Source organism: Dreissena polymorpha, chromosome 1, assembly GCF_020536995.1.
Source record: "Dreissena polymorpha isolate Duluth1 chromosome 1, UMN_Dpol_1.0, whole genome shotgun sequence".
Classification (NCBI taxonomy): Eukaryota; Metazoa; Mollusca; class Bivalvia; order Myida; family Dreissenidae; genus Dreissena; species Dreissena polymorpha.
This window is the reverse complement of record NC_068355.1, coordinates 25,478,030-25,504,313: the sequence shown is the minus strand read 5'-3', so window position 1 is coordinate 25,504,313 and position 26,284 is coordinate 25,478,030. Positions and strand designations below refer to the sequence as shown.

The 26,284-nt window shown below is 33.8% G+C and overlaps 1 protein-coding gene and 1 long non-coding RNA gene across 2 annotated transcripts in view; both read right to left on the bottom strand.

The window, feature by feature from the left end:
- Positions 1 to 2,235: 2,235 nt before the first annotated feature.
- Positions 2,236 to 6,301, bottom strand: LOC127874606 (uncharacterized). The gene is made up of 3 exons (XR_008047011.1): positions 6,165 to 6,301; positions 5,487 to 5,660; positions 2,236 to 4,488 (listed from the first exon to the last, which is right to left on the bottom strand). It is a non-coding gene; the product is annotated as an uncharacterized LOC127874606 (long non-coding RNA).
- A 2,535-nt stretch (positions 6,302 to 8,836) lies between these two features.
- Positions 8,837 to 26,284, bottom strand: part of LOC127853483 (uncharacterized) — a 67,094-nt gene continuing 49,646 nt past the window's right edge. Inside the window, exons 5-8 of the mRNA XM_052388433.1 lie at positions 21,435 to 21,507; positions 18,835 to 19,380; positions 13,069 to 13,202; positions 8,837 to 10,356 (exon numbers count right to left, since the gene is read on the bottom strand). Of these exons, the coding sequence (XP_052244393.1) occupies positions 9,436 to 10,356; positions 13,069 to 13,202; positions 18,835 to 19,380; positions 21,435 to 21,507 (1,674 nt within the window). The 3' untranslated portion in view covers positions 8,837 to 9,435. The remainder of the gene's footprint in view (positions 10,357 to 13,068; positions 13,203 to 18,834; positions 19,381 to 21,434; positions 21,508 to 26,284) is intronic.

Sequence of the window (26,284 nt, the reverse complement as noted above, 5' to 3'; positions counted from 1 at the left end):
ACTGCCCCAAAGAAATTAGCTGATAGTCTGATATTAGCTCAATCTGACTTTGGAAGACCCCATGCCAGGTGGATTAAAGATGTAGTATCCTCTTTTTCTGTATACAATGTATTCAATATCTTAAAAGTAGTGGACTGACTTTGCATACTGAATGAACACAATTTTAACACCAGTGCGACATTTGAATATTGTGTATGTCTTTACAACAAAATACTGGCACAATAATTTTATAATCGGATATTTCTTCAGTAGCAGCCCAATAATGGACTCTAGCAGCCGGGCTTTGCTATTTTTTTATGTTCAGTCATCATTTTTATAGGAAAACACTACACTTAAGGATGTTCGATCGTTTCGTGATTTTAAAAAAAATATCCAGAATGCTATAATTTTTTGTAGGGTGATTAATGGATATGTATCTGAAGTAAATATCAAATAAAAAAGGGGGGTCACCGTGAATAATTTTGAGATATTGACGGTTTTTAAATGCCATGTGCGTTTGAGAAAAGGTCATTTTTGCGGGGCATAAAATTGGGGGTACGGTAAAACGTTTGTGTGTAAAACATTTAAAATGGACTAGTAGTATTGAGATTGTATTAGATCAGCAACTGTAACATTTGTATTATCATACTGAACACATTTAAAACCAAAAATATTGGAAATGGTAAAAAGTAATGAGACATAAGTATGACTAGTTTTTTGTTTGTTTTGAACTTTTTATTGCACAGTTCAAAAATCGATGACATACAATACAGATACAAATTTCTGTTGATGTAATTTTCATATTCATTTGAAGTTCTCAATAATTAAAGTAAACTAGCTTAGCATAAAAATGAAGTAAAGAAATTGATAGGTCACCGTGGATTTTTTTTGGCTACAGACCTTTTAATATGGACTTAATTTCAAAAATATAATTACTCACATTGTAATAGTAATTAAAACAAATCTATATAATAACTGCTCCATAACAAATAAAGTTATCAACTGAAATTTGATACACGTAGAAATATTTATTATATACATACTTATGGAAATATTTCAGATGTAACACATGAAAAAAAACATGTTGATGTTCAAATAAACATCTTTAATTACCCCACTCACCTGTTACCCATGTTAAGTACAGTCCGTGGGCACCTCCCGTGTGCAAAAAAGAGTGAAAGCTAATTTATATATCAATTTTTAGGTAAATGTGTGAAGTGTAAGAAAATTTTGGGTGGACGTGCCGCGTGATGGTACAGTTTTTGTATTATGTAATTGTGTTTGGTTGCCATGGTAACAGTTTCGAAATACTTCTATTTCCAGTTTAAGTGCTAAAAAGGTCCCATAATCGTTTTTTTATTCTGGGTTTATGATATTAAATTACTTTATCACAAAAATATTTTAAATGAGATCACACACACGCTATTAATGATGGTAAACTGTACTAGTATTCGGATAAATTGAAATTGGGATAGCATTCAAATTACTGTTGACTATTGCATACGTTTTTGATATAGGAGACACACTTTTATCATAAGTAAGGTTTCAAATATTAGATTGACAAAGAATCAATGGGGTTAATTAATTAGTTATTGCATAATTTATAACAAATGTGTGTAAACCTGTAACAGATAAAAGTAAATGGTTGTATAATAATCACCTTGTAACAGGGTTGGCATATTGACTGGTCAATTGAGTATTGACCAGGCCGGCGGTCAATACCCGGTTAAAACCGGTCAATACTGGTCATTAGTGGTCATTACTGGTCAATTATGGTCGATTGAAAAATGTAGCATTTAAACATCAAAAGGAGCTCTTTCATATTAAATCAATAATTATTCTGTAATTGATTAACTTTTTTAAAAGTTATTTATTTAAAAAAAATCTTTAAAGCTGTAAAAAATACTTCTTTATTATTTATGGAAACGGCCTCAAATACATAAGGACTGAGGCAATATCTTTATCTCAGTGTATCACATCTGTTACTAAAGCATTATTACTATTGTAGTTACCACAGTATTCCACTTATCTATTGATATATCTATTTGATAAGCAGATGGACAAACAGAACTCTTTTGTTTTCTAGGGTCATAAATTTGGCCCCTAAGCCTTAATTGGTATTAAAATGCATGCAGTGTTATGTCTCTCATATTGACAATGAAACAAATCTGCCCTTAACCCATTCCGTGCGAGAACCGAATTTTAAAGGCCTTTGCAAACAGTTTGGATCCAGATGAGACGCCACAGAACGTGGCGTCTCATCAGGATCCAAACTGTTTGCTATTATGATAGTATTCTTTCTAAAAAATAGAAGAAAATGCTAATTTTAGAAATTCTGCAGACGACATTTTAGCAGACGACATATTTCCCAGCATGCAAAGGGTTAAGCTATTTCATATCACTCACACAAAAGGAGATTACTTGCTATTAATTAAATAGTTACTTCTAACTTGTCTCCTTTCTGTATTAAGAGGGTTTCTTTCCTTTCATATTTTAAATTTCAATTGGTATTCAAATGAATAAGCAATCAAAGTTCTTGATTTTGACAATAAAACATGTTTTCCAATTGTGGGTCTACTCTAGACTCTTCTTTTCAATTATTTTTTCTCTTAATAATTATTTCTTATTATGTTTTTTATTTTTATATCAATGGAAAATAAAAGATTTTTTGACTATTTTGACTATTTTGTTTAAAAAGTATTTAAAGAAATCTATGCAAGAATACATGACAAGTAAGGACTGTGTCAAAAAGGTGCCATTTAAGGCCCTATTATCAGTTTTGGATGCCCCAACCTGTAGAGGTGAGAAGACTGTAAGAAGATTGTGGGGACAGTGGGGCATGAGGAATAACTCATAACCAGTAAGTGACAGGTTCTTGTTGAATCAAGCACAGAATTATCTGAGCATTCATTATTCATTAGAATTGAAAAAAGTTCAATCGACCAGAAAAATCCAATTGACCAACTTTGACTAATTTGAATTTTTTTGAGAGATTGGCCTACAAATTGCATTAACAGGTATAAAATAGTGGGTATTAATAGCTTAAGATATTATTGGCAACATGTCTTTTTAATTGATATTATCAATATTGTTTAATAAGCCATGGAATATTAATCAAAATTGGGGGCAAAGTTCAATCGACCAGTATTGACCAATAATGACCACTTCGGGAGTATTGACCAGGGCGGTTTTAACCGGTAAAAACCGCCGGTTAAAACCAAGGGCGGTCGATTGGTGCCAACCCTGCCTTGTAATAACAATATAAAACTATGGAAGAATACAATACTTCATTTATCAACGGTATGATTAATGCAAACCATAGCTTGTGTACATAACTGAGCTGTTATCAAATTCGACTAAGAGCCATGTACACACATTACATTTTACACCATAAGCTTAATACAATACAAATACATTGCTTTCAAGCTATAATCAATGTAAAATTTACATATCAACATTGTGCATGAACTAGACATTTGCACTGAATATATGACAAACATGAGTACATATGTAACAGAGTCAGTCAAATATATGATATATAGCATTATATTTTTTGCATTCTAAATAATCAAAATACAAAAAAAGAAATATAACTTGAGTCACCAACAGTCGGTCGTCATTATTTAAGACTATATATATAACTTAATATTTATAACATAGAAGAAGATGTTTAAAGGAAAAGTTAACGCACGCACGACGGACACAGGATCATGACATAAGCCCTGCTGGCCTTAGGCCAGTGGAGCTAAAAACAACATTGAATACAATAAGCGGGGCAATAATGTTTCACACACCATCTGTGGTTTAATGCACTGCCAAAAATATCTTACAACTTAGGTGAAACATGAGAAATACAACTGACATAAGAATCACAACATCGAGAAGGAAAAACAATTTCATAGCTAATCTATATACAAGATGCAAATTTCAATTGGTTAGATGTCAGGCAACAAATAACTCGCTATTGCACATATTATTTTCTCTGATTTTGTTACTCTGATTTGTCCGTTTGTAACCTTTGACAGGGGGCTCCTCAAACCACTCAGTCCGTTTCTTTTTGATTCAATACTCAAATGTTTAAGTCGCAATCCACTTCCTGCAACTTTCCTTGTAACACCTTGACTTATAACTTATATGATTTTATATTTGGTAATATTTCCTTTAACATTTTTAAGTATCTAAAAAGCCACAAATATTTTGCTGAAACTCAAACATTTTTCCACAAGTATGGACAGCATGGAGCAACACTTTACAATCAAATACACTCTATGTTATGCCCAACTAAAATTTCTGGTGAAAATTTCTGTAAGAATGTTATAAAACTTGTCAATGCAGATTTGATGGGGACAGCTGTTACTTTATGTCCCTTAACAAGCATAGAGTCGCCAACAACTGTCACTCCAGTTATTTCTGACGCTTTCAAGGACATCTTCTTCTCAGGCATCACATATGTTGAAAACTGACCAGTTGAATGCACTGCAGCTATCTGAATTATGTGAGAAGTACGCTCTGAAAAAACAAAACAAAAATTTTACATAGAAATTGCACAAATTCCATTTTAGCTCCATTAATCAGAGAGCCTTGGGTCGCTCGCCCAAGTACAATGTAAACTTCTTAAAATACTTTTGCAGTGTTTAAAATAAACATAAAAGGGAAAAACATTGCCCCCCCCTCCCCAGGACAGGACTTTTTTTGAAGCTTAATTTGAACAATCGTAGAAGAGGTTCCTTTACATCCATTCTCTATGCATTGTGGTTTAAGAGAGTTTTTCAGTGGAAGGGTTATTGATCGGAAACAATTTTCACACTTATTGTGATCTTGACCTTTGACCAAGTGACCATAATTTAAATAGGTGTTATATACTGTCCAATCCCTATGCACATGGAAAGTAAAAAGCCAATCCGTGAGAAAGTTGACAAATTATTGATCGGAAACTAAATGATCTACCGACAGACCATTATCCAGCAAAACAATATTAACTCTCTCTTCAGAGGGGGGGGGGGGGGCATAATAACTGTTATTATAAAAATTGAAAGCTCTTTTCTTCGATTCATGGATATATCAAAGTAAGTTTTTGGCATCTTATTTATTATAAATCTGAAGAAGCGAAGAGAAGAGTGTTTAAATTCTTAAATGATGCACAATAATATACTATAGCCAGTTGTGGGTAATGTAACATTGCATCATCTAAGTGGTATTTACTATCATTTTATCAATACAGATTAAGAATGATTTATTATATGAAAGCAAAATGAGAAATTAGTCTGAACATAACTCTTGTTGCAATTCAATCATATGCTAGGTTGACCAACAATTGACACGATATCTCACATCGAGTTACACAGCAGTAGCAGGTTGAATTATGTTACACATGTAAGTAAATATGTATATTTTTTAATAGAAGTTGAATTTTGGAGATTAGAGTACCTAAATACCTGAGTTGGACCAAGATAAACATCTGTATGTGCAACACTGTGAATAAGGAATATGTTAAAAATAAACTTTACCTAACCCTCTTGTTTCCAAATCAAAGAAAACAAATTCCTTCCCAGTAGTGTCTAGCCCTGCTGGACCAGGCTTGGGTACAGGTGGGGGTAAAGTTGTCACTTCAACATCTTGGTCCTCTATGTTTGAACTGTATGTTGGTCCCGCTCGTACTTCTTGCACTGTCCTTTGAATGCCTGAACAAGAAAACAGAATTTCAAATTGGAAAATGTGCTTGCACCTTCATGGGTTATCTCCGATTTTTATTTAAAGAAATGATTACACAGCACATTAATGCTTTTACAATAATCAATTTACAAACATTAGCATATGCTTTAAAATGTGCCTACTACTTTGCATATATATAATTGATGGATCTATTGAAACAATCTCAAACAAGAAATATGTCCACACGACACGGATGCCCCATATTTCAACTTTGTAACAATATAAAAAATAATCCATACAATTGTAAGAAACCCAGGATTTCACATGGCCATGTTCGAACTTGGTCTAGACACAGCTTCTGACCAAGTTTGGTGAAGATCGGATGAAAACTATTTGAATTAGAGAACAGGCACGAAAAGTATGACGGGCTGACCGACCGACCCACAGACAGTTCGAAAACTAAGTCGCCAATTTGGGGCATACACATGAAGAATACTGTGTCTTAAAAATAAAATGCCCATAATTAAAAATACCGTTCCAGTTTTTAGTCTTATGCGTCGCTGTTTTGCTGCACGAGCAACATCTATAGCCTTTCTTTTTTTGTGCTGAAGGTCACGGGGAAGGGCCAGTTTCGATGTGAAAGTCCCAGGTGAAACACCCAGTTTACCTGAAACAGATTGCAGTAAATGACAGAACAGTTTACAATCCACAATGCTAGAATATGCTTATGCCGAATAAAATAATATGATTTAATGTCAATAATTTACAAAAGTTTGATAATTTTATAAGACCTAGAGATCTACATACACACAAATAATAATTAATTTAAGCCCTTTATTTTCAAAACCAATACGTATTTGACGAATTGAGAATATTTATGTTTTGTAAACTTGCAAAATTTCATTTTTATTACCGGTATTAATAAATAGGGCTCCAGGAAGAAAATAAACTTATGTCTTTTTAACCCTTTCAGTGCGGGAACCGAATTTTGAAGGTCTGTGCAAACAGTCTGGATCCAGATGAGACGCCACAGAACGTGGCGTCTCATCAGGATCCAAACTGTTTGCTATTCTGATAGTATTATTTGAAAAAAATCGAAGAAAATGCTCATTTTAGAAATTTAGCAGACGTCATTTTAGCAGATGACAAATTTCCCAGCATGCAAAGGGTTAAAATATACATGTTTAACTAAGGACAACCAATGAACCATTCACATTCTACTGTTATTGTGTTTACTGGCAGTAAATGATTAATCAGACAAAATATGAAGGAAAAATATAGCAAGTACAATATAAAAAAAATGTATGCATGTAGACTACACAGGAATAACATGTACTTTGAGATAACTATCTGAATGTATTCAAAAGTAATTTAAACAATAAATCATGATATAATGCACCAATGTACCAAAAAGACAAAAAAAGTCTTACCTAATGCAAGCTTTGTGTTCATGTCATAAACTCTGTCATGTTTTCGTCCAAAAGCCACATTATTGATGGCACCACAATTGCTACACTGACACTGTATTTCCAAAACATATGCCTGTCCGAAATCCCTGCTTCCTACTGTGTTAAGTAAATTCATGGGCACTTGGCAAGAACTGCATGCTGAAAGCGATTCGGCCAATGTGTCGAGTTCAACGACACGTCTACTAATTTTCCAACTGGCATCGCTGTTGTCACATGTGGTCACGCTTACCGACGATCCGATAGAAAAATCGTCAAAATAACAGTGGTCATACCGGAAATCTTGATTGTCGGTGGAAATAGTATTTCTATTGAAATCCATATTGTTCTTTGAAACGTTTTAAAAAAAAACTTTTAAGTTTCGTTTTGTATTCCGATTTATATCAAAATTAGACATTTTAAATGAAAATTATTAAGCCAAGTATCTGATTCTCATTGTTGACACATTATCGTTTCGTTATCAATAGACGCTTGTATTTGCACAGAAAATAACATCTACAGCGTAAGCAAGCGTTTCATCGATGTCGATCACGAAGTGACGTCAAGCAATCGAACGCTTGGTTTCATTGCAGTAAATCTCGAAAATATGTAAATGCCGAAAATTTATAGGCTCATAATCAAAACAGTAAAACTAGAATTTTCACTCGTTTATTCCAACCTAATCTTTTGAAACCGTGAAAATATTTAATTTTCACGATATAGAGAATCAATTACCGTAAAGTGGAAACGATTGAACATCCTTAAAAGTAATTTGAATAATTTTGATTAAGTCATTAATTACATTGTTTAGATTAATAAAATCCAACATAGCACTTGAAACTGAATTTTTTAACAAATAATTTGCATTTACACAAAATGAGTGGCAAATTTTGATAACTTTTACACAAATTATATTTTTGCAAACCAAAATATAAAATTAATGCAATTGCCAATCAAAAAACATAATTGTGATATCATTTTCTAAATAAAGATTAATTAATAACTTTTGCTTATTGGAAATATGTCACCAAAACTATAGGAAGGGATAAACTCTAGGAAAGATAAGGCACTTTAAAAATAGTTTTTCTATTGATTCTTAAATAATTGGCTTATACCTGTAAGTAGTAATGTTACTTTTAACATTTACTGCAACTTATCTTTGCTTCTTTAAAAAAAAAAAAATACGTTCATAAATGGTGACAAGACATAACTAAATGCATAATATTACACAAATGTTATCAAATTTTTTAAGAAAGGAGTTGTTTTATCAGGTCAGGCTGATATTGGAAAATATTGGATATTATTTCCAAAACTTTTTACATTTTATCACTTTATAAAACAGTTAAGAAACTAACTCGATTTTTTGGATATATATAATCACCTTTATTTGATGTTTTTGTAATTGAAGGTAAACGATCGTTTACATGTGTGATGAATTAGGCCAGAGCTGTTAAATAGCCAGGTTACATACCAACAGCCAGATTCTCTGTCGGATACTTATCAATTATGTGAAAATTAGTTTGAATATATTTATGAAAATGTGAAAGATATGTACGGAGTTCTGTATCACCTTTTACACAAATGGAGTGTATTGTCGTCTATAAGAAATAAGGTTATACATATTGATACAACAACATTATACTTCACATTAATATGTATTTTAACAATTTGGTGCTGAATATAAACACGGGTAACAATAACTATCGGTCTCCACTGATAAAAGAATTGATATGGCTTATTCAACAACACAAACTAGGTAGTAGTTTACCAGATTTATAAGTCACAAATACAATTATGACAAGAGATCCACAGATGTCCCCCCAAACAGGGCCTGGACACAGGATATTTTGCAACAAAACTGACAATTAGAGTTAATCGTATAATATAATAGTAACAGTGACCTTAACATTTGAACGAGTGACCTAAATTTCAAAACGGTCATCTACTGTTCAAGTCCATTGCACATGTGATGAATCAAGCCAAACAGTCAATGCGTTGATGAGTTATTGATCAGAATACAATTTTCACACTTATTGTGACAGTGACCTTGACCTAGCAACCCCAATTTCAGTAAGAGTCATTTACTGTCCAAGGCCAATGCACATGGGAAGTATCAAGCCAATCCGTTAGTCAGTTAGCGAGTTATAAATCAGAAATTATTTCACACTTAGGGTGACAGTTACCGTCAACCTTGGAACTATAAGTGACCCCAATTTCTGTAGAGGCCATCTACTGTATGATAACATAACACAAACTATTTGTGCTATATTATAACATTTTTAATTTTTATGTTAGCACTCAGCGAGTCAGTTCATGGTATGTTATTATCAATCAAATCCTATCAGAACAACACATTTATTCATGTGGGCTGATCTTTGCACAGACTGAATTTTGACAAATAATGTGCTTCTAATTTTTTGAATCCCTCATTAAGACTTACGGCAACATATGTTGCTCTTCCACTAGATCTTTGAAGTTTTCCTTGGATCATTGCAATAGCATACAATGTTCGTTCCCTGCTATCAGTTGCACATACCATGGCACCGCTGTCACCTGCTTCACAGAACGACTTACCCTCATTGCGATCATGTATTGTTATCAACAATCCATTTGGGGTTTCTAAATCAACAGCAGCGATTGTTCCTAAACCCGGAGACGTTGCTGCTCCCCATATATATACTAGCTCTCCTTCACGAATTGGTTCTTCTGAAGAACATTCTTGGCCAAACATCTGCATGCCTATCTCTGTTTTGAATCTACTGTCACACTGGTTAATACGATCTTCATAAATGTCGAAATGAACTATATCAACCGGCAGGTCCTCGTGGATATCGTTAATTCTTCCGATTTCAAATGTTCCAATATTATCACATGCACATACGGATTCGAACAACCCGATTCTGTTTGCTACATGTTGTGAGATAAGGGCAACAAGCTTTCCTCTAGTGTGTTGTGACAGTGTACCGCTCGGAAGAGATGTTGCAGCTACGTTGCCATTACGATTGGTAGTCGTTTTGGGAAATGTCAGCGCAAATCCTCCCAATGTTGCAAATCGTTTTTGTTGTAGTAATCGTTCATTTGAAACCTTATCCCCACTGGAAATGAGAGGTGAGAGTGTTCCATGTATAAACATGGCTTTGACCTTTTTGTTTTGAAGATACAGGTTTACTCCATTCATGGTTACACTGCTGTCTTGTGTGTTTTCAATAATTACTTCAAGATGCCCAATATTTTTAGAGCAACCAACAACCCCTTTTATTTCAAAAAGCCCTTTGACTACCTAAAATTACATCAATAAATACATGTTATATTCACATATAATTAATTTGTAAAGTAATCTGCAAATTTTTTTTAAACATTTACCGTGTTTGAAATATAAGTTCTGTTTTAAACCAGAGCTTTGTCACATATTTGACTCAAAGTTCCTAAGCAATGCCGTCATTGGCGCAGAAGCCGTGCCCATGGATAAGTTCAAAGGTAAATTACTTGGGAACATGCATGTGAAAAATGGTTCATGATGAAATCTTGCATGGTTTCTGAGATATAGCCCTGAAAAGTTTCATCATACAAAAAACAAGAGGGCAATGATGGCCCTGAATCGCTCACCTGACTAACCAGATACAATCCCAACCCAGATTTCATCAAGATAAACATTCTGACCAAATTTCATAAAGATTGGATGAAAACTGTGACCTCTATTGTCTACACAAAGTTTTTCTATTATTTGACCTAGTGACCTAGTTTTTGACCCCAAGTGACCCAAATACAATCCCAACCCAGATTTCATCAAGATGAACATTCTGATCAAATTTTATAAAGATTGGATGAAATCTGCGACCTCTATTGTCTACACAATGTTTTTCTATTATTTGACCTAGTTTTTTACCCCAGATGACCCAAATACAATCCCAACCCAGATTTCATAAAGATAAATATTCTGACCAAATTTCATAAAGATTGGATGAAAACTGTAACCTCTATTGTCTTTATAAGGTTTTTCTATTATTTGACCTAATGACCTAGTTTTTTACCTAGTGACCTAGTTTTTGACCCCAGATGACCCAAATACAATCCCAACCCAGATTTCATCAAAATAAACATTCTGACTAAATTTCATAAAGATTGGATGAAAACTGCGACCTATATTGTCTACACAAGGTTTTTCTATTATTTGACCTAGTTTTTTACCTAGTGACCCCAGATGATCCAAATACATTCCCAACCCAGATTTCATCAAGATAAACATTCTGACCAAATTTCATTAAGATTGGATGAAAACTGTGATCTCTACTGTCTACACAAACAAGTTGTTGACGGACGCACGCACACACGCATGCACGCACACATGCACGCACACACAACGGACGCCGGACATCACGCGGTCACATAAGCTCACCATGTCACTTCGTGACAGGTGAGCTAAAAACAAACAGAGAGCAATAACTCTAATTTAAAAAGTGTAGGGTTATGGTTCTTGTCCATATCACTTCTAATTGATATCTATAGACCTATGAAGTTTCATGTTGATATCTTATATAGTTTCTTAGATATAGCCCTAAACAGATTTGCAACAGGACGGACTGACAGACTAAGAGACAAAGCCTATTCTATATCCCTCCGCCTTTGTTGCAGCATAACAATCAAGAAATATCTGCTTCATAAATTAGAATACATGTATTATATGTTTTCTACATTATAGCTAAGTTCAAGGACTCAGGAACATGTAGCGCCACTGGGCATTAAAAGGGCAGATTGCACCTTTATACTTCAAGGTATCGACACATTTCAAGTTTCAAATCAATAGCTTGAGAAATGTAGAAAAAAATGTGCTCTACAATCTTAGAAACTTATACATTAAAGTGGAAACATTAGAGTGCATACAACTTTAGATTTTGTGAATCGATGGGCACCGACAAAGTGCCTTGCACATCTTCACTTAACGGTGATTGCATTCTGCAAGATATAATTTATTAGTCCAAAAAATATAGAAGTAGATCTCTTAACAAACGTATAATATTTTAAGCGAACTGACAAACTAACCAGTGGTTTGCGGTGGTATTTTATGTTATACAATAAATAAGTGCTGCAACAATATACCGGTATATCGGTATATATCGCAATACGCAATCCGCATATTGTATTGCAATAAGATTTTCATCATACCGGTACGAAAATTTTACAAAAATTCATTCACATTTCGTCCTGAAAAGCCATCCGAAAATAATGATAACAAGGTAAACAAAACAAAGCAGTGTTGTTTTTTTTCCGTAAAAATAGCATTCTGAAAAGTATATTATACGGATTATCGTTGTTACATCGGAGCATTCGTTCGATACTTTTGAACAGATTATCGTTGAATTAATTGCGCACAGCTGTAAATGTTTCGTTCGATTCTGAATTGAGCATGATTAAATTTGTAATCCAAATTTCGGAAATACGCTTCAAAATTTTAATGCTAATGAGACAATAAAAAATTATAGCTTCAAATAAAAAGTGCTTTATCCTTTGTCTCAATAAAAAGCGCGCGAAAATTATACAGACATGTAGAACGTCGCATGGAAAGTATGGGTGTATTTTGTGTTGTATAAAAATGGGAACATCACGTCAGGTGAATTACGCGTGTTCAGTGGAAAAAAACGCCCGGGTTGGACGTTATTTCATCACATCTTTAAATAGTAACAAATGCCAAAATGTATTTGATACTTAAGAAAAGTTGGGAATGTTTGTGTTTCTTGTAATTCTTGAGCACATTTACCGGTATATAGTAAATATTTACCAAAATTTGCAATAAAACTGGAATATACGGGATTATCGGGTAATTGGCAAGTTATAATTTTGGTACAAATTAGCATTATATTGCGATATATTGCAATACGGGTTTTTGAACTGACAATATATTGCAATACGGTTTTTGGCGTATTGTTGCAGCACTACAATAAATCATTGAAACAAATCAAGTTTAAAGAACACTAACAAATATATTTCTACATACCTCATCAATATCTTGAGGGTACATATATGAAATATCTGGAAGGGCTGGTCTTTCTTGTTCCGGTACTTCACTTCTTTTGTATGCAGTCCTTGCATAATTATAAATACTTTGTAGTGTACTTTCTTTCTCAACATCTGGAAAATAATTATACAATTTTGAGTGTGTATACATACTTTGGAATGTACTTTCTTGATCAAAATACTCGAAACAATTTACAACAAAAAGTTAAAAACTAAAATCTTTAAGCCACACAACTTATTTGGCATAGTGAATTTAAGTATAATTAAGAAACATATTTTATCTATGCCAATTAGAATATATCTGGTGGTAACAAGGTAGAAATCTGTCTTTTTTGTGCTTTAAAACTTAAAAATAAACGCGTTTGTCGAAATGGACGTAAACGTCAATAAATCCTACTTTCGGTTTCAAAAGCGTTACAGTTTGAAAAACAAGGGCTGTTTGTAAAACATGCATGCCCCCCTATATGGGCTATAAGTTGTAGTAGCAGCCATTGTGTGAATACGTTTTTTGTCACTGTGAATGGTGGTGGTGGTGGTAGCAGAAGAAATAGTAGTAGTAGTAGTAGTAGTAGTAGTAGTAGTAGTAGTAGTAGTAGTAGTAGTAATAGAAGTAGTAGTAGTAGTAGTAGTAGTAGTAGTAGTAGTAGTAGTAGTAGTAGTAGTAGTAGAGTAGTAGTAGAAGTAGTAGTAGTAGTAGTAGTAGTAGTAGTAGTAGTAGTAGTAGTAGTAGTAGTAGTAGTAGTAGTAGTAGTAATAGAGTAGTAGTAGTAGTAGGTGGTGGTAGCAGAAGAAATAGTAGTAGTAGTAGTAGAAGTGGTAGTAGTAGTAGTAGTATACTAGTAGTAGTAGTAGTAGTAGTAGTAGTAGTAGTAGTAGTAGTAGTAGTAGTAGTAGTAGAAGTACTAGTAGTAGTAGTAGTAGTAGTAGTAGTAGTAGTAGTAGTAGTAGTAGTAGTAGAAGAGTAGTAGTAGAAGTAGTAGTAGTAGTAGTAGTAGTAGTAGTAGTAGTAGTAGTAGTAGTAGTAGTAGTAGTAGTAGCAGTAGAAGTTGTAGTAGAAGAAGTAGTAGTAGTAGTAGTAGTAGTAGTTGTAGTAGTAGAAGTAGTAGTAGTAGTAGTAGTAGCAGCAGCAGCAGCAGCAGCAGCAGCAGCAGCAGCAGCAGCAGTAGTAGTAGTAGTAGTAGTAGTAGTATGCATTACAAAAATGCTGTTAGCCTTACATTTGGTAAAATTTAAATATATTACAAGGGAGGCAAATCTGTAACAATAAATTTAAACTTATTGCATTTGTTTCCCCTGTAGTGTATTACCTCCCCTGTCCTGCTTATATTTATATTAATCAACAAAATTAAACATTAACACAATATTTAATATACAAAATATACAAAAAATCTCATATTCTGATAATATTTTTACTGATCCACTGTATTTTACTAAAAGGATGATGTTTCATTTGACTGATAATTATAGATTTAGGATTACAGACCAGTTGCTTCAGTAATATTGTTCAGAGTGTGCCCTGTTGGCCGCGTATGCATTCTTGAATTATCATTCAAAAACCATTTTACTATTTCGAGTCACCGTGACCTTGACCTTTGACCTAACGACCTCAAAATCAATAGGGCTCATCTGCGAGTCATGATCAATGTACCTATGAAGTTTCATGATCCTAAGCCCAAGCGTTCTTGAGTTATCGTATGACAACCACCTGGTGGACAGACGTACCGACCGACCTACCGACATGAGCAAAGCAATATACCCCCTCTTCTTCGAAGGGGGGCATAATAATAAATTACTTGCTAACTAGGCTATAGATTTAATTTTATCTACGCCAATAAGAATTCATCTGGTGGTTACAAGGTAGAAATCTGTCTTTTTTGCGCTTTAAAACTAATAAAAATAATCGCGTTTGTAGAAATTGACATATATGGTTAGAAATACTACTTTCGGTTTTATAAGCAGTTCCGCTTGAAAAATAATAAATTACTTAATAACTAGGCTGTATATTTAATTTTATCTATGCCAATTAGAACATATCTGGTGGTTACAAGGTGGAATTTCCGTCTTTTTTTGCGCTTTAAAACATAAAAATATTCGCGTTTGTTGACGTATTTGGATAGAAATCCTACTTTCGGTTTTAAAAGCGGTACCGTTTGAAAAATAATAAATTACTTGCTCACTAGGTAATAGATTTAATGACAATTTTGAACACTTTCAAATTGCCTCTATATGTATTGATTAACATGTATTTCATTTCTTGGTGTGTGGCTTAAACTATTTTCATGATAATAATTCAATAAAAACAAAAAATGGCATTATGAATTACTGAATTTCTTGCGGATGGGCATTATAACCGCTTTTATGTCAATTGAATTTTCAAAATGAGGTTTCGAAACAAATGAATATCCGTGATTGCCATCTATCGTTCTTTTTCAATTTCATCCAACAAACAATCATGGCGATAAGCTCTATGCAAATCAGATAGGAAATAAATTGTGAAACCTCATGGACAAATGAAGCTATTCAAGACACATCAAAGATGACCTGGATTAGGCTGACATTTTAATGTAAATTAAATATCATGGTAAATACTACTTAACATTCATTAACATAATTGAGCTTACTTATATAAATGATATCGTTTTCAGTGATATAGTATTATGAACTACAACATATAAAACATTTGAACACAGCCTCGGTTTGTGACATTTTATATTACTGAAATATAATGTGTTTAACATACCGGTACGTCTTTATAAAAAAAATGCGCAAATGCGCTGTGTAAATCAATGATTGTTATCATAATACAACACAGTATTATCTTGCAGGCTGAAAGAGCCGTTGACAATATCAAACCAGATAATGGTAAGAGGAAGGAAAACAATCTTAATAACACTTGAAATGTTGGTGTTAATTTTTTTTTCCTTGTTACGTCTGAGGAATCAAAATCAGTGTAACAATTTAAAAATTACAACACAACAATGTGTCAAAATAATTTCTTAACATTTACATTTTAATCTGTACCCCTGATTTGAGAATCAAAATCACCTGTCTGATTTAACAGTAAAATCTATACAAGTTTTGAAATTACATTAATAAAGTCTTAATTCAATAAAGTTCTTGCCAATTAACCTGTATGTTCAATACGGTAATAAGAATGTTCCGTCAAGTAAAATGTCATTTATTCACCACTCACTAAAGGCCCCTGGCAGAGCTAGTATTATTTTAGCTGATGCATTTTATTACAGGTGCAATTTATTTGGTAGGGAGCATTTAATATGATACAGACAGTATCCTATGCATTCAAAAATACACACGGATAAAATATTATGGATTCTTAAAACTTCGATGGCTTATAATACGAAAAATGACAATGGACAACAGTGAGCTTAGCAATTTTAAAAGTGCAGTCACATTGTTTTTCAAAATGATCACTTAAACTCCATTTGTGACTTTGGTCTTGAACCTACACGTCATGTTTTATACTTCAATTGCTCCATACGTAAGACAGTTATATTGGGCATTCAAGCTCTTAATAAAAAGTATCTACATTTGTTATATAAGTGAACCTTTAATTTGATCCTAAATCTGAACTCAAACATTCACATGACGCATTGTCTAAAGATTTGAAGAAGTGTGCCATATTAAACTACATTCTCAGTGTGGCAAAACAGTTCTATACTGCAAACATTGTCATGACCCGCCCAAAATACACAATACAGCTTTTGGCCGGAGAAAAACACCAACCTTCATTATATCCTTATAATGAATATTCACAAACTTTAGTGTCATGGCTAACATGAACTATACTCAAGAGACATTGTTGATAACCATGTCAATATTATCATTCATGACAATTTCTTTTAAAATACCCACATTCAATATGCACTATTAAGCCAGGCAAGAGCATGTTTTTTATATCTATACTCAGATGAGAAATACCCTTAACTTCATGTTTTGTGATGTTGCGGTTAAGGCAATCATAATGCTCTGCAGGGTACATTTTTTATATTTTAATATAATGGTAAGTTGTGAACATTTATATGCAAATCTCATTATGCATAATAAATTATGAGCAAGACATGAAGATGTTCTTTCACTATATCCCAATAGGGAATATGCAAGTGTCTACATTGACCTTGACTTTCATGCAAGGGACCAGTTTGTTGTACATGATATGCTGATTTTTTTTCAACATGTGGCGGACATGAAACATGGACAGATCAACTATCAAACTTACCAACAAAAAGGAGTATTTCAATATTTCTAATAACATTTCAAAGATCTGGACAAATATCAACAAGGAGTATGGAAGTTGTACGCGACTTAATTCATTGTCATGGAGAATTGTTTAACATGAAGTTATAAACAACATTCTAGGGAACAAATCTGAAAACAAAAGTTATGACCTTTGATGTCTATTTATGATATTGATCTTTCACCAAGTAGGCAAACAGTAGAGTGCTAAACATCATCTTCGCAGAATCTATACAAGGGACAAAATTGTCACAAAACCAGGTTTTCAATAAAAAAAAAGTCTGATAAAGGGAGACCACTGCAACTCAAAATGTGTATTGCTACTGATTGTTAATCACAATTACGCCCCTTGTTTCAAAATCAATCTGTTTTTCGACCCGTGACTTAATTTCTGACCCGGCATGACCCATATTCAAACTTGACCTAGATATTGTCTAGATACAACATCTGACCAAGTTTAGTAAAGATCAGATGAAAACTATTTGAATTAGAGAGCGGACAACATGCTCAATGTTTAAAACGCACTTAAGTGACCCCGTGACCTAGTTTTAAACTGGGCATGACCCATATTAGAACTTGACCTAGTTATTGTATAGATACCAATTCTGACCAAGTTTTGTAAAGATCAGATGAAAACTATTTGAATTAGAGAGCGGACAACATGCTCAGTATTTAAAATGCACTAAGTGACCCCGAGACCTAGTTTTTAACCGGCATGACCCATATTCGAACTTGACCTAGATATTGTCTAGATACAACTTCTGACCAAGTTTCGTAAAGATCGGATGAAAACTATTTGAATTAGAGAGCCAGCCAGCCCGCCCGCATTCGCCAATCTAATAACCATTTTTTTCCTTCAGAAAACCTGGTTAAAATATTTCAAAATGTCACTAGTATCAAGAAAGTGCAGAGCAAGAAAGAAACATTCTTGACATTCCATGATGATTTGTTACATACGTTTTCACATAGAAATGATATGCAACAGATCGTCTGATCTTGAGGAATGTGTTTTTGCTGTATTAAGAAAATAATACCCCGAAGTTAAAAAAAAAAAGTAACGGACCGGAAATAACAATTTCTGACGTTATCAGAAGGAATCACCAGAATTATTTTTTTTTAAGGCAAGTAATTCCTATACAATACATATCAATATATACATAACAAACATTAAAATTCAACAAGAAGATGAACTATGTTAAAGCATAGAGGGTACTACCAGTTTAATGACTAGCACACACCAGCAATAAATCATAAAGCATCTGCCAGTGAATGAAGTATAAAAACAAAGTAAACATCTGCGAGTAAATAAACAGTAGCCTTTCTGAAGCAAATGTCATTTTTATATATAAACTCTATATGGTCATTATAATTTAATTGCAATAAATTTCTCAGTGGTTAAGGTACACCATAGCAACATGATTCTAATTTTGATAGGCACTGCTTATAATTCACATATATTTTTTAAATATTAGACTTGTGTAGGCAAGCTCACCTGACAAATCAGTTGATGGTCCATATTTGTTAACACACTTTTCGACCAGGTTCTTTAACACTGCAAATATGGCTCGTTCTAGAAGATCATCTGCAGCAACAAATGTGTCCCATAGTGTTGTCATGCTTTGAAACACGCCCCAGTCTGGTGCAATGTATTGTGTATCTGGTTTCTCGTCAAACAAAAGCACACATAAGCCAGCAATCTCTTTATTAAGGCTGCTTATCCAATTTTTTATTTGGAAATACTGTTTCATGTCAACAGCAACCAACGCAGGAAAGGAAATATTTTGCTTTTGTCTGCTAAATATTGTTACATGACGCAGCTGCTCAGGTTTCGTGTGAGATGCCTTTATCTTGTCCATTAAAATAGACGTGGTGTAGAGCTGAATACATTTTTGAAATACAATTTCGCTCTCAGTCTCACTAAAAACAGGGTTGTAAAAAAGCCCTTTTCCTCGGGTTACCATGCCCTGGAGAGCCCCACATCCATGTCTGAATGCTGGGAATAAGGCACTTCCACATTCTGCCATGACGTCAACTTGTACTGCAATTATTTAAAATATTTATTTATTTGTTAAAATGGAAACATCTTCTATTAAATTAATTTTCCTCAATCATGAACAATAAAATAGACACAGTTTGTCATCAGTATCCTATAAAGATTTAAACAAGAATTAACTAACAAGAGAACAAAAGACCCTGTTGTGCTCTGTTACAATCCAAAGACAATTACGATCTGATATTATTTGGAACAAATTTTCAGCCCAAGTTTGACAACTTATAGGCGCATAAGAAGGCTTTCAGGATGCTTGATAATTTTGAAATTATTAAATAAAAGTCAGATACAAAGACTATAATGTCATAACAGAGGAATGGCATCACTTCAAGGCAGCAAAGTATTTATTGGAAATGGTTTACATTCTTCTGAGAACTTTTTGATAAAAGTAAAAGCATACATTCTGAGCGGGTTGCATGATTATTAGTTAAAAAGTGAGTTCTTGCTTGTTCACCATACAAGGATTTTATTCACAATTTGCTTTTCTGCATAACTATGTCACTCAGTAAATGTAATGTGTCTTTCTGATTTCTGCACGTTGCACATTATCTAGTGTTTCATTTAATATATATAATCAGTTTAGACTATACTTAAACCATTTAGAAACTAAACTAAACTTCCTACCCAAATCATATAATGTAGACCTAGAGACCCTGCCTTATATTAGTTCGCTGTACTAGGTCATGCACAATCATGTAATCGACCTTTGAGCATCGTCCGTCATCGGGAATTGACAATTTCTTTCAGATATTTAAGATATTTTACCACTAGAACAATTCAATTAAACTTTATGCAATTAGAAATAAGCGTTTGGTAATCATGTAAAACTGTTTGAATTCTAGCAATTTTAAGTGTACCTAAGGTAAGAACAATTTTGAAGAATTTAAAATGAATGGGTTCCATTTCCAATGCACACTCAAGTCTTGAGTGCTAAAGAAGGATTGTGTCGTAAACCCAAATGCCAATCTTTAAAGTGATTGAAAAAATCAAAAGACATCCCTGTAACTAGTGAAAAAAATTTAATCTTTGAATTTTTAACGCGCCTTTTCCTTAATAAAATATTGAAGCTTTACAACACTTTACTGATATGTTGGGATAGTGCTTGCTGAGCATGTATACAATTTTCATTATTATTCAAGCAAAACTCTTAATGAATTGCAGATATATAGTAAACAAGAGATGTGTTTGTCAGAAACACAATGCCCCCTACTGCGCCACTTTGATACATGTTTGTTTTACCTTTGACCTTGAAGGATAACCTTGACCTTTCACCACTCAAAATGTTCAGCTCTATGATATACACATGCATGCCAAATATCAAGTTGCTATGTGAAGGGACATTTTTCAAAACCTAAATGCGAAACCTAAACGCAAAGTGTGACAGAAAGATTGACAGACGGACGGACGCTCCGATCATTATATGCCCTCCTTCCGGGGCATAAAAAGGAAAATATCCATACCCACACAGATGCACATACACAAACACGCCTTCACAAACAAACATTCCTAAACATTCCAAAACAAACAACCAAAAACACTCAACCACAATAACCAACCCCCAACCGCACACACTCATTTCACTCCACACACAAAAATCACCACCTTCACACACGAACCCTCCCACCCACATCATCACATGCAACACCCTATCACACCCACACCATCAAACAATTATTTTGAAATGCGTTTGATTTTTTGTAAGCAAACTGGAAACATACAAAAGGAAAAATTCGGGACTGAAAAATGCTTGTCGTCTTAGCGAGTTAGTTGTAATTACGAGGTGGTCATTAAGAGAGTTTTTACTGTATTATATTTTAACAGCTTCTGTCAGTTGGAAACTATAACTATAGCAGAGAATACGGACAAGAAAAACATTAACTTCAGGAAAACAATGTAACCTACATCCTGGTAAAAAAACTCAGAGTTATTTGTGTGATGATAATTGGAAGAATACAAGTGGAAAACATTCATATGTACATGAAATTATATATATACAGGCATTATTCCAGTAGCATATTTTAAAAGCAACATTGCAAACTAACGCTGTTCCAACAATCTTCTAATGTCTTCCTTGATTGACTCTTCATTTGTTGAACTACTTTCTACAGTTGGTTCCTGAAAAGAAAGATGATTAAATGAGTATATATTCGATATAGAACACAAATGTATGCAATATTTTATTAAGGCTTCATAATATATCAGTGTTTTTATGGCAATTTGGGGGCCGATATTCGGCCCCATTCCCCTTAAAAAAAAGAGTATATATTTTCCCCCCATTTTGTAAAAAAAATCCCCTCCAGAAGTAAAAAAAGAAAATATCTGTCTCATAATCATGATAAATATATCTCAAATTTATTTCATTAACAACTTACAAAGTATATAGCTATAATTCAGGGTTCAACATTAACAGTTGTCCTATTGCCCCTGGCAAGTAGAAGTTGGGTCCGGGCAAGTTATTTTATTATCTAGTTGTCCGCCCGGGCAAGTGCAAAAAAGAACAAAGAGCATTAAATTTAGACTGTAATTAGACTTAAATTGCTGTAATCATTTTGTTAAATGTGCAAAAATAAAAAATAAAGTTGTTGTGGTGTATTATGTTGATCTTTATTAAAAAATATGAGGTTTACAGTTAATGTGATATTTCATGTTTGGGCAAGTGGCTTTATGATCAGGGCAAGTAGATTTTCTAAGTACTTGCCCGGCAGGGCAAGTTGGTTTTTAGGTTAATGTTGGGCCCTGTAATTTATATTATTTTGAATTATTATAAAAAGTTGAATTAAATAGTTTTTTCCAAATCAGTGGACTTTTCACATTAATAGCATTTTTCTCCCAAAATGGCAAAGAAAAGGCCTGATGTATCTATATTGTGTCAATATTTGTTGATAAAATCATTCCAATTTGGTCCATTTTATTGATAAAAAATGCTCAAATTTGCCATTTTATCGATTTAAAAGATCCCAATTAGACTCAAAATGGCTAAGAAAACTGAAACTGTGCATGAAGGCTGAACTGTCTGAAACTTAAATGTTGAAAAAATCATTGATATATATTTTAATTTTAAGAAAAAGGACAAGACATTCAGCTGTGAATATTATATTCATACAAACATGTGTATTAATATTATAAATATCATTACATATAAACAAGTGAATTTTTAATTTTCCCCTTTTCCTAAAAACGACGTATTTTTTCCCCTTTGGACGGGCCCCGCCACCATTCCCCTATAAGTGAAAAAAAAACCTGTATATTTTACAAAAATATTGTATTTGCTGTTGGATCTCATTGTATGAATATCGATGACAAGGATTTTCACAATTCATCAATGTATTGGAAAGTAAGAGCAAATACTACTTAATTTTTAAGTGCTTTATTTTGACGAATGAAATCGATGCCTGTCTTGATATTGAAGAAGTTAACGTTTTGTATAAGTGCAAAATAACGTATATTATGTAAAACATTTATGTCAGGTTATTTCTAAAACCTTTGAAGCTTAAGAAATTTGGCTAAGACGACACCAGTAGATAGACAAGTGAATCACTTATAGTTTTCTTTAATATTCTGACAGTATAAGGGGACAACAAATACACAATCATTCGGAGCACAATTGTGTGATTGAAAACAAACAAACTATACAGTCCAACCTGACAAATCCGTCACCTTGCAGCCAGTATATTTCACACCGAAAGCCATTTTTCACCTGTGTTAAGCGGGCATGAGGCAGTCAATTTTAGGTGTGACAGCATTTGATATAATAAATGTGTCCAACTATAAGAAAACTAATAATGAAGCTTTGAGGTTTGTTTTACTGGGATAATTACAGGGAAATCTTCAAAATACATTATATCAGAGTATGTTATAACTTTTGATAAGTATCATTAATTAAATAATCACTAATTAGTTAAAGCCACACACCTTGAAATGCAATACATGGCATAGTATATTTAAGTATAAATAAGAAACATATTGTATCTATGCCAATTAGAATATAGTTGGTGGTTACATTGTAGGAATCCGTCTCTTTTGCGCTTTAAAACTTAAAAATAATCGCGTTTGTCGAAATGGACGTATACATCTAGAAACCCTTTTTTCGGTTTTCAATGCAGTACCGTTTGAAAATAATAAATTAATTGCTAACTAGGCTATACATTTAATTTAATCTATCTAAATTATAATATATCTGGTGGTTACAAGGTGGAAATCCATCTGTTTTGCGCTTAAATTTAAAAATAATCGCGTTTGTCGAAATGTACGTATACATTTAGAAATCCTACTTTTGGTTTTAAAATTAAAAAAATAATAAATTACTTGCTAACTAGGCTATAGATTGAATGGCAATTTTGCACATTTTCAAATTGCATCTATATGTATTGATTAACATTTACTTCATTTCAAGGTGTGTGACTTTAATGCAGTTATTATATGATTCGATATGGATTTGACATTTTTATTGTCATTTTATAATTCGCAATCTTCTATCATCAAGAGACATTTCAGTGACTTATTTTAGTAACATTTGATATTTTGAGATTGATTTGATTGATAAAATTTTTATGTGGTTTTAAACGCATTTTATTCATTTAAGATGCGATGTGCTGTGCTGAGTTTGTGGATGTTTGAATGAATGTAAATAATGTTTGTGTGACGTTTGTGTACAACCTAAAGTTTGTTTCTTTTAATAGGAATAACACTATCCGCTGACCAACAATCTTAGAAGTGGTTACCTGCCTACAGCAGACTTTGACAACTTCGATTGACTGGCTGATGTACACATATGTTTAAAGAACAACAAGAGCTGTCCTTGTAAAATACAATGCCCTCTGAAAAGTGCAATTTTAGAGAAAATTGTTAAGTCCAAGACCCTAAACTTCATCAACAAGAGGGCCAAGATTGCCCTAGTTCATGCACCTGAGAGGAGTCCGTTCATTCAATCTTTACCAAATGTCAAACTTGACCTAGATATTGTCCAGACAAACATCCTGGTCAAGTTTCATCATTATTTCATCTACGAGTCATGATCAATGTACCTATGAAGTTTCATGACCCTAGGCGTAAGCATTCTTGAATTATCATCCAGAAACCATTTTTCTAAGTTGAGTCACTGTGACCTTGACAGCCATTGTGTGAATACGTTTTTTGGCACTGTGACCTTAACCTTTGACCTAGTGACCTGATAATCAATAGGGGTCATCTGCGAGTCATGATCAATATACATATGAAGTTTCATGAACCTCGGCAGAAATGTTCTTGAGTAATCAGCCAGAAACCATTTTACTATTTCAGGTCACCGTGACTTTGACCTTGACCTAGTGGCCTGAAAATCAATAGGGGTCATCTTCGAGTCATGATCATTGTCCCTATGAAGTTTCATGATCCTTGGCAAAAGCGTTCTTGAGTTATCATTCAGAAAACATTTTACATTTTCAGGTCACCATGACCGTGACCTTTGACCTAGTGACCTGAAAATCAATAGAGTCATCTGCGAGTCATGATCATTGTACCTATGAAGTTTCATGATCCTAGGCATAAGCGTTCTTGAGTTATCATCCAGAAACCAACTTACTATTTCAGGTCACCGTGACCTTGACCTTTGACCTAGTGACCTGAAAATCAATAGGGGTCATCTTGAAGTCATGATCAATGTACCTATAAAGTTTCATGATCCTAGGCCTAAGCGTTCTTGAGTTATCATCTGGAAACCATTTTGCTATTATAGGTCGCCGTGACCTTGACCTTTGACCTAGTGACCTGAAAATCAATAGGGGTCACCTGCTAGTCATGATCAATCTACCTATCAAGTTTCATGATCCTAGGCATAAGCGTTCTTGAATTATCATCCGCAAACCATTTTACTATTTCGGGTCACCGTGACCTTGACCTTTGACCTAGTGACCTGACAATCAATAGGAGTCATCTCATTGTCTTGATCAATCTACCTATCAAGTTTCATGATCCTAGGCATAAGTGTTCTTGAAATATCATCCGGAAACCATTTTACTATTTCGGGTCACAGTGACCTTGACCTTTGACTTAGTGACCTCAAAATCAATAGGGGTCATCTGCGAGTCATGATCAATGTACCTATGAAGTTTCATTATCCTAGGCCTAAGCGTTCTTGAGTTATCGTCTGACAACCACCTGGTGGACGGACCGACAGACCGACCGACCGACATGAGCAAAGCAATATACCCCCTCTTCTTCGAAGGGGGGCGTAAAAATTAATATTATGACCAAGATTCATAAAATCTGAAACAAAATTGTGACATCTTGAGTGTTTACAAGGATTTTGTATAATATAATGAAAATTTGGACAATCTAAGGGCAATAATTATGGCATTAATTATGTGCTACATATAAAACCAATCTTTTCACCAAGTTTCATGATGATAAGGCACAAAAAATGTGACTTCTAGAGTGTTCACAAGTTTTTTTTACTATATAAATATGAGAAAACTGCCCCCCCCCCCCCCCCGGCAGCCATGTTATTCAACTGACTGGAACTATTTTCAAACTCAACTCTCATATCAAGGAAACAAAATAATGTTCTAACCAAATTTCATGAAAATTGGGCCAAAAATGTGACTTCTAGAGTGTTCACATGTTTTCACTATATACATATAGAGAAAAATGCCCCGCCCACTGGCGGCCATGTTTTTTCACCAATCTGGACCATTTTCGAACTCTTCCGAGACATCAATAAAACCAATGTTTTGACCAACTTTCATGATGATTGGGCAAAATTGTGACTTCTAGAGTGTTTACAAGGTTTCTCTATAGCCAAATAAGGAAAACTGCCCCCCCCCCCCCCCTCTGGCAGCCATGTTATTTAACTGACCGGAACCATTTTCAAACACAACTCTCATTTCAAGGAAAGAAATGTTTTGACCAAAGTTCA